At 38.9% G+C, this 10,460-nt stretch overlaps 1 protein-coding gene across 1 annotated transcript in view; it reads right to left on the bottom strand.

Moving 5' to 3' along the window:
- Nucleotides 1-6,300: 6,300 nt before the first annotated feature.
- Nucleotides 6,301-10,460, bottom strand: part of Foxr2 (forkhead box R2) — a 14,223-nt gene continuing 10,063 nt past the window's right edge. Inside the window, exon 4 of the mRNA XM_028781994.1 lies at nt 6,301-9,341. Within this exon, the coding sequence (XP_028637827.1) occupies nt 8,133-9,041 (909 nt within the window). The 5' untranslated portion in view covers nt 9,042-9,341 and the 3' untranslated portion in view covers nt 6,301-8,132. The remainder of the gene's footprint in view (nt 9,342-10,460) is intronic.

The following is a 10,460-nucleotide window of genomic DNA, read 5'->3' as shown; positions in this document are numbered from 1 at the left end:
GTGGGAACCTGCCGTAGTCCCAGGGCCTGTCACGTGCCGCTACCCTTTTGGGGGGGCCCTGGGTTTGCTTGGAAGAATACCATAGAGACTGCTTTAGGAAAGCCAGAGTGCCACCCGCCATCACGTGGCCCGGGCTCTCATTTCCGCGCCATTGGCCCTTAGGGCGGCCTGCGGGCACCTAGACACTGATGGACCCGGCCCCGCCCGCCCGCTCCTCAGAGTTAAAGGAGAAGGTTGCAATTTCTGCACCTGCCAGCTAGCCGGTTTCACTGCTCCTTATGATTAGGGCCCTGTACATTTTTGCATTCATGGCCATTTATCCTCCCGTTAATCCTTATGACAGTTCTAGTAATTAAAAGAGCAATACATCTAAAGTGCTTTAAACTGTCTTTCCCATAGAAAACTCTCAATAAGTTGTATTGCCAGGACCAAAAACACACAGAGGGTTTAACACGTTCACCACTTAACTTTTAAAAGATGCAAACGTATTTTTAAATTTTCTGATGACCATGTAATACTTGCTACACACACAGTTTTATGTGGAAAATAAGTGATTTGTCAATCAAATCTCAACCCAGCAAGTTCCAACCTCAATGATTTAAGAGCTTCTTGGTCTTGGAACTCTTTTAAATGGAACACCAAGGCTGGGAAACAGTTGCATAGGTTGATGCTCCTTTAAATGGCTGGATTTGCCATTCACAGTTTGCAATGGCCTCAACTTTCTTAGCTTGCAGGTAATAGCCTCTGGAGATCTTCCCGACCCACACACTATTAGAGCACGATAGTCTTTTGTACCTGCAGTAGTTATTTCCTGTCGTATGCTTTTTACTTCATAATATTCCTTTGTACTTTTTCTTTTGTTGTTGAGATTATACTATAGATGCATCATTTCTTCTTTCCCTTTACTCCCTCCAAACCCTCACATATAACCAACCCTCGTTGCTCTTTCAAAGTCATGGCTTCATTTTTCATTGGTGTTGTTATATGCACATATATGTATATGCATATATTCCTAAATTGACTTGCTCAATCTGTATAATAATCTCATTTATACGTTTTCAGTGCTGAACAGTTGGTATTGGAAAACCAGTCAGTGTATTCTTCCCTAGGGAAAACTATTTCTCCTGCTCTGGGCATTCCTTGGTTGCCTATAGTTCTTTGTGTAGGGTATAATACTTATTGACACAGTAATAATCTTGTTTATTTGATCTCTGAGTACAGAATTTTTATTTAAATGCTATAAGGACAAGCACTTACTTTTGAAAAAATCTGCTATACACTAGGTTCACAGACAAGAATACGGATATATACTTGATATTCACCGAGTACTGTTTTATAAAGATAGGAACAAATACATTAAGAAATTTCTGATTAATAACAGAAAGGAGAAAAATGTATGATAGCTAGTAAGTTCTTTAACACCCACAACACATGTGTGTATTTTGAGAATGAGCATGCCTGAACATTTTTAAGGAGTAAAACTAATGAAAAGAGAAGAAACGATTGCTGTGAAGTTTCTGGAGAGGAGAAGGAGAGGAAGCCAGAGCACAACTAGGAACATTCTTTATAGATAGAAGACAAAAATTCCATAGAGCCATGAGTAGCAGGCAAGAGTAGGCATGGATACGAATCAGTCTCTAGAAGTTGGTGATAGGTCGTGTATATGAGGAACTATCCCAACTATTGTATTCTATTATCAGTGTTGGAAAAGCAAGGTCATTTTGGGAAAATGGATACATATGAGACTTAAAGAAATTGGCTGATATGTTAATCATTTGATGGATAAGCGAAAGAACAGCATAAAGAAACATGACACAAGGATTTCTGTGTGGTATTGAAAGAACAATTAAGGTTGGAAATAGGAAGATATTATGGCACGCATACATAGATTGGTTTGGAGGTGTGGGTTTTGCTCAAAATGGAGTATCTGGAGTGGACAGACTAGGGGTGACCTCTGAATCTTCTTCCAGGGCTTTTGAAAGTTGAGTAGGAAACAAGGATAAGGAAAAGGAGTCAAGGAATCTATAAACACCCACTTTCATGTGTTCAGTGGATGCTCATGTGGATAAGAAAGAATATAAATGCTTCATAGATTTGGGTTTTCTTTTTTTAAAGATTTATTTATTTATTTCATGTATGTGAGCACACTGTCGCTCTCTTCAGACACACCAGAAGAGGGCATCGGATCCAAGTACAGATGGTTGTGAGCCACCATGTGGTTGCTGGGAATTGAACTCAGGACCTCTGGAAGAGCAGTCACTGCTCTTAACCGCTGAGCCATCTCACCAGCCCAGATTTGGGTTTTCTTAAAGGCAGAAGAAGTGGGAAAAGAGCGAAACTGAGATATTGTTTTTGGTGAAATAGCATGATGCTTTGGACAACAATGTCCCCCAAAGGCTCGTGTATTTGTTCCACCAAATGAAGGTGCTGTTTGGAGACGTTTAAGAGGCATGGCGTTATTGGTGGAAATATGCCACTGAAGGCAGCTTTTGAGAGTTTAGAGACCTGCACCATTTCTAGTTGTTCTCTCTGCTTCATGCTTGTGGTTCAAGATGTGAGCTCTCAGCATGCTGATCCAGCTGTCTTGCCTGTTGCTTGCTGCCCTGCTTCCTTGCCGTGATGGAGTCATATGTCTCAGGAACCGTAACCCAAATAATCTCTTCCTTCTCTAAGGTGTCTTGGTCACTGTATTATATCAGAGCAGTGGGAAAGGAACTAATATAGATGTCTGAACAATAGATGGTGAATCAATTTCATATTGAAGTTTAAGGTGTAATAGAATCTATTCTGGATACTGAGATCTTGATAAAACAGCAGGTCTTAAACAAATTATTAGAATTCCCTGAACCTCATTCTCCTCTAGTATAAAATCTTTTTAATAACAACTTTCTCAGATGTTTTAGGATTGGACTAGACCATGAAAGAAAATTGCTCCATATAGTGACTTACCTATAACTGGTCCTTAATAAATGCTATTTTAAAGTGTGAAGTTCCATGCAAACAGATGAATGGCTATACAAGTATCTGATAAACTAAAATTGAAGTCTGAGACAAAAGAGCCATTCTATCATAAATAGAGGCATCAACTCCTCAAGAATATATAACAGTTGTAAGTTCATATGTATCCAGTATAATATATCCAGTACAAATATTCTGGCTGTAAAGTGAAAGACTCTAGTATATTATAGCATGGAATTTTAATACTACACTTTACAAAACAAACAAACATCTAGACAAACTCAGTAAGACTTAAAATACACTTTCTACTGAATGGACTTGATAGACTTATCTAGAGTATCCCACAAAAGAGCACAATAAACATTTTCTCAGTTCTACCCAAAAAGTGCCCCAGGATGTTGTTACAGTATATCACAAAAAGAGAAGAAATTTTTAAAAAGATTCTAATCATTATTAAGTTTCTTTTCTAACAACTATGCTATAGCACTAGAAATAAGAAACAGAAGTAAAGTTGTAAAATCCATAAATATGTGAAAATTAAGCAAATTATCCAGTGAACAAGAGGAAATTACAAGCGAAAAGTAAAATGATGTTTATAGCAGAAATGCCTACTTAAAAAAAAGAAAGTGTTCAAAGCAGAACAAGCCAATGCTCCTTCTCAAGTAACTAAAAATAAAGTCCAGAGTTACAGAGACATTTCCATCCAGTAAAGATCAGAGTGAAGTATTGAAACAGAGATAAGCAAAACCAATACAAAACTCAACAAACCTGAATTGCCTTTTAAAGATAAATAGAAGTGGCAATCCTTTAGCTGGTCTAATTAAAAAATCTCCCCTCCCCCCAAAACCCTCAAATTGTGAAGAAAACAGGAACAATTATACCTGCCACCTGCAGAATTTCAAAAGCTTATACAAGATTGCCATGAACGATTTAAGGACAATAAACTGAATAACCGGGACAAAATGGGTAAATCCTTCTTAATTTTTTTTTTCTTTTATGTATTCTTCTCTCATACAATACATTCCAATCACAGTCTCCCCTCCCTCCACTCATTCCAGCTCCCCTTCCCCCAACCTCCCCTCTCCCTGCTCCTTTGTTTCCCATTAGAAAAGAGCCAAACAGGACTGACAAAAAGAAGAAAGAAAGAAAGAAAGAAAGAAAGAAAGAAAGAAAGAAAGAAAGAAAGAAAGAAAGGAGTAATTCTTAGTAATACACAGCCTACCAAAATGGAAACACAAAGAAAGAGACCATAAGAACTGAATCTCTTACAAAGAAAGGAGAATATATACTCAAGTATAACCCACAAAGGAGAAATCCAGGACCTGATAACGTCGTGGCTAAACTCTACCAAACACTTAAAGAGAAAAAAAAATACTCTTCTTTCCCATGCTATTCCTGAAAATTAAAAAAAAAGAGGAATATTTCTAAATTCTCTTTGAGAAGAATGAAAGAATTTCGTAAAATTTCTATTTATTGAAATATATGTGTAAGTTTGTGTGTGTGTGTAACTTAGAGAACAACAACAAAAAAAACCCTATTCACCCCATAGGGCCCTTGAGTATAAGAACTTACTAATATGTTTGGAGCTTTTTCATCTTCTACCCTGTGTGTAATTACTATCCTGGATTTGGGTAAATCTCAGTTCACTACTATTTTTATCATAAGTCTTTCTAGTCCTAAGAAATGTGGTTAGTTTTTTTACGGTTTTACTATATATATTCTGCCTTGATTTTATTGAACCTAATCTGAAGATTTACATTCTTAATAAAATTAACATCATCCTATCACATTGTATAGACTCTAAATACATTCAGTATGGTGATGATTAGTTTTAATTGTTAACTTGAAAAAAATGTAGAATCACCTGGAAGATGGACCTCTGAGTATATCTGTAGGATTAATCTGATTATATTAGTCAGGATGAGAAGATTTGTGCCTAAGTGAGTGGCATCATTCCTTAGGCAGCATATCTTGGACTGTAAGAGTGGAAGAAGTGAACGTCATTTTTCTAGAGTTTCTGACATAACATAAGATGATGTACTCACTTGAAAATGTTATTCTAGCTGAAGAGTTAAGCCAGGCTGTCATTGGAGCTCTTAGGAGGCAGATGCAGGCGTGTCCTAGCCTGAGTGTTGTAGTATAACTTTTTCCTCTGGGAAGCTGCTGAAGACCCTTGACTCAGTGTACACCCAAGAGCAGGAAGAGAACTGCTCTTTTGGCCTTGTGCCTCTGGCTGTTACACTGATGGCTAGAGCCATGGCAGTGCTCAAGGTCCCCTCAGCATGCCCTTCTGGTCAAGGAAGCAATGGAAACCATGAAATTCCCTGTCACCCTACCCATATGGGGCCCCTGAACATAGCATAGTGAGGAGGGATGGGGAAAGTCTCATGGGCACCTGCATTTAGTCTTGGTAATTACATAGGTATACATGCAGTTGCTGTGCCCCCTAGGCAAACCTTACCTCCTAGCTTAGGTAGGTGTCATCCCTGCTGTGTTTCATCATACATACACTGCAGTGCATGGTGCAAAGTGGGCTTGGTTCACAGTCACTCTTACTGAGCCAGATTTGTTAAAGCACTTGCTGATACAGTCAGGGCTAAGCCCAGAGTTCGAATCCCCAGAAACTTACCTAAACGCAAGATGGATGTAGAGCCTGCTTATAATTCCAGCCTCAGAAGCTGGAGAAAGGGAAGGGAATTCCCAGAGAAAGCTAACAGGCAAGGCTAGCCCAATTTGTGATCTCTGGATTTGACTAAGAGACTATAGCTCAGTGTATAAGGTGAGGGAGTGATTGAGGATGATTTCTGATATCAACCTCAGGCATCCATATGCATGGGCACATGTACTCCCACACATGAGTGCCCGCCCTTCTTCCTACCCCCCACACAAGTGGTTCTTAAATTTGAAGCAAAGGAAAACTACAGATTACATTTGTTTAGGACATAATCCTATGAGAACCCTGTATCTTTTTTCCATTCTTTTTTAACTTCAAAAGGCTTGGATTAATAACACAGGCGCAGTGATCCCTGAATCACCAGAGACGAGTGAAGAAGTGCAGTGACTACTTACTGCTTCCTTTGTGGAACTAGAGCAGGAGGAAGGAACAGAACAGCTCCAGAGATGAAAAGCCCAAAACTGTCAGGTTACACATACACAGCATGGTTGTGTTCTGAAAATGAAAGTTTCCCTTGTTAAGAAATGTACAGAGTGTATATGAAGAATGCCATTTGTGAAAATTACAGAATAGATACATTAGGAATCAAGTTTATACTTAAAAAAATAGTCTTCTGAGTTTTACAGTTAATTTTTTTGAAAACCAAGAAATAAACATCAACTGTATTAGGTAGAAAATTTTATTAATTCCAGACTGGTTTGTCAACATTTTCAAAGTAACTATGATACAGAAGTGACATTTACAATTACTTTTGGAAAAGATTTTCCTGGATTATGCAGCCTTCGCAAATAAACCTAAACAGTTTTGTTTCTGCTGTAGCAAGCCATTAAAAAGTAAGGTCTCTCTTGTAATCATATCAAATTAGCTGCTTTTGTATGGTCTAGATATTATACTTTCATTGGATGCTTGGCAAATAAACACATACTTAAAAGCTATTTTCTAAGTGTTTGTATACATTTAAAAATGTATTAAGACAAAAGGCAAAAACTATGTTTACACTTCATGAACTTAGTGCCTACGAAAAAAATACATTTTAAAATTAGAAAGCCAAAGGCTGAAACATTTGTTATGTTGGTATTTTGTTTGTGCTTTCTAGCAATGCACAAACTATGTCTCTTAGTTAACATTTAAGCACAACTTAAAAGCAGTTTGGTTACCTTTCTTATAGTGGCTCCTGCTCCTAGTGTAGCTGTCTTCCCAGAATGCACCAAACACTTGGTTAATGCTATTCACACTGTTCTCCTTATAGTGTTTCTTCTCAGTTTATGTGCTCAGCAAATTCCTATTTGTTCTTCAAATCTAGCTCAAAAGGCACTTTGTTTTTAATGCTTTCCTATTTCCAAGAAGGATGTCTTCCCATTTCCATGGCAACTTCACACCTCTGTTTTATCACACATAAATATCGATGCCTCACAAATATATGTTTGCTTTCTATCTTTTAACACCTAAAGATGGACCTTACAGTTCCTCAAATAACATTTGGTGAAAAACACAAGTGAGCACCAATGCATTGACATCAAAAAGCTTAGGGTTAATACACAATCAATTTAAGGACTTTCAATATTCAAACAAATAACAGCTGCCTGCATTTGTCACTGCTGGAACTGGATAGCAATAGAACAAAGCTGTTAAGTCTAAGTAAGACTAGAGAGAAGAGTGAGGCCCTGATGGATACAATGGGTCATTTCAAAAGAAGATGCAAATGATGAATGGTAGAGGGGGATATTTGAGTCTCCATACTTCAAACACCAAGCCTAGTTCATTTTATATACATATACCTTCACATGGCAGCAGAGGTTGTCCATATCCTGGGTTTATTTCATATTCATCCTTTATATTTCACAATTTGCTCCAATAGATGTAACATACTCGTCTATTCTTAGATTGCTTGCCATGGTTCCTAAGACATTCTACCTCTGTTCAAAGTGTAGAACAGTTACAGCTGTTGTATAAATTTCTATCATTCTACATCTGGATTTAATCTCTGCCTCCCCTGTAGTCACCTCTGACTACTTAACAGTGGCTAAAGACAGGCTTGGTGCCAACCAGAGTAGGATTATGGATGAGTAAAAGTTAGTTCAGCACGGTAAGCAGGGCAGTGTTCCAGAAAGTGGACAGTTGTCTTTCAAAAATGAAAGAGGCTGGGGAGATGGCTCAGCAGTTAAAGTGCCTGCCATGCAAGCAAGAGGACCTGCATTCAGATCCCCAGAACCAAACGAGGTGGGCATGAGGACCTGCCTACAATCTCAGCCTTGGAATGCATGCACAGACTGGGGATCCTGGGAGCAAGCTGGCTAGTGAGACTCACAGTATCTATGAGCTCTGGGTTTCACTGAAAGACCCTGCCTCAAAGAATGAGGTGGAAGAGCAATGGAGGGAAAAATCTTAATGTCAACCTTGGAGCCTCCACACACATGTGCACATGTATGCCCACACACATACAAGCATGCATACACACACTTATACACACCACACACACACACAAGAAAAGAAAAAAACATTAAAGATGAAAGAGGAGGTCTATCAGCTCTGGTTGGCGCATGCTCTGTTTGATGCTCTCCCTTCGAGCATAGGCCAAGACACGGGTGTCCTCCTGAAAGAATCGGTTTCCTTCATCAGTGAGCTTCCAGAGGAAAGAGCGAGGTTTTCCATCTAGCTCATCTTCAAGGTCGACTGGCACCTTTTCAAAGCAGGTCAAAGAGCAGAGGTTGTGTCGAATGGTGTTTTTCCAGCCCTCTGGTGCTGTCCGGAAATAGGGGAAATGTTGTCGAGTAAAATTGTAGATCTGTTGCACATTGAGGCCACAGGAAGGGCTGCTTTTTAATGCTAGAGCAACTAAATGGCTGTAGTTGAGGGGAGGGCGTGGCCAAGACTCCCTCTCCCGGTGGGGGCCATGGCATACTGTGTGCTTCTTGGAGTATTTCTTAGAGGATGTGCATTCCTGTTCCTTAGTCTCCTCTTCTATGAAGTCAGGGTCAGTGGAGTAAACGGGCAGCTTCTGTTGCTGATGATGCTCAGTGTGGAGAACAGACAGGGATTGTACCACTCTCTGGGTCTCTAAGCAGTCAAACTCGCCAGTCTGTGGGAATGGTGCACTTGGCAGAACTTTATGAACGGGATTTGGAGCCTCCTTGCTGTTGACAGGGCTCACAATGTTGGGATTCACCCACATCCACAAGCTGGGTTCAGTGGAAGGACCATCATCATCAAAACTGAATTTCTTTTCCTGAGGCAGTGCAGGTGGTTTTGTCAGTTGGATTTTATATTTGGCGAGACTCTGCTCAGCGAAAGAACACTGATCCACGGTACAAGGGAGGAAAAATTCATTCCCCATGTCCCAGTCCAGCATCCCGGGGACTTGGCCATGGAGACTATACCAGAAGTCCCGATTTTTTACCTTTACATCCATCTTTACTGAAGAAATGGATGAAAGTAAACTTCCAAACAGATAAAAGTCTGTCTGGAAATTTGCAAAGCTATTGCTGGGACACTATTTAATCCAAAATGTCTCCTCTCCAGTGCAATCTATCAGTAGGCCTGCTGGAAGGACTGACACGAGGACACTGGTACTTCACTGGTCAGAGAAGCCACAGCTTTCTGGGACAAAGCTCAAAAGAGTAACTAAGAAGATCATTTTCTTAGGAAAAACTACTTTCAGATTTTTCCAAGTCTTTTCTCACTGTTGATCACAAATGATGTTTTGATAGCTCTGCAAGATAACATGGTACAAAGCATTAACCCAAAGTCACAGATATGGGAATTGACATTTACAGAGTCATTGGAACTGTATACCTAAATAAGTATAGGATAACTGAATCTATTGCCCTTTCATAGCCTTTCACAAATCCCATGGTCTGCTAATTTCATTCAATATACTCGGGTATTGAGGGCACAAACCCGAGTCATGGACTATAACTGTACCTGTGAGAAGGTTTCTCTTGTTGGATTCATACTAGTGCTATTTTCAATCCTTTTATGAGAATTATCTGGCTTCTACTTCTGCAGCTTATCTTCTTAGACGATGGTTTCTAAGTCATTCTCTAAAGACTACACCATCAAAGATTTGCTAAATCATGTGAGAACTTACCTTTCATGTAGCTTCATGGTAAGGAAATTTGCAAGAAGTACAAATAGGGAGTTGACATTTGACCAGTCTCAAAAAAAATCTATAAAGAATATTATTTCACTAAAACCATTATGTAGGGCCATATCACAAAGGTTCCAACAAGTGTCCATGGGAGCTGCTAAAGGGCATGAATTTCTATGCATTCCCATTTTCTTGTATTCATTTTTCAAAAAATAATGTTCATACAAGCTTCTAGAATGACATTTTATTGCACCACTATAACAATTAATAAGAATAGTATAAACAGTCAATATTTATTGATGCTCTAAGTATGCTACATGATTTAACTCTGTGCCAAAAATTACTCTATGAAGTAAGCAATCATTAGTAAAAAATTCTAAAAGGAAATCACACAGCTAGATAATGGTGAAGCTACTTTCAAGGCTATATAGAGAATGTGTCTTTACTCATTAGAGTAATTTGTACTGTTTCTATATCATAATACAGAATCCTAAAACATAATCATCATTTTAGCACCATTGCTTCATAATTCATATGTCAGAAATACAAACTTGCTAGGATTTTCACTATATACTCTGCCTATCTTTTTCTTATGTTCCTTTGATCAGGGACTTCTGCTTAGAATGGCCTATACCCAAGTACCTTGGTTTAGCTAATATCTACTCATCTTTTTACATTTAAATTTTAGTCTCTCTCTCTCTCTCTCTCTCTCTCTCTCTCTCTCTCTCTCTCTCTCTCTCT

This window comes from Grammomys surdaster, unplaced genomic scaffold, assembly GCF_004785775.1.
Source record: "Grammomys surdaster isolate TR1022 unplaced genomic scaffold, NIH_TR_1.0 654, whole genome shotgun sequence".
Taxonomy (NCBI): Eukaryota; Metazoa; Chordata; class Mammalia; order Rodentia; family Muridae; genus Grammomys; species Grammomys surdaster.
This window is presented reverse-complemented; position numbering and strand designations above follow the sequence as displayed.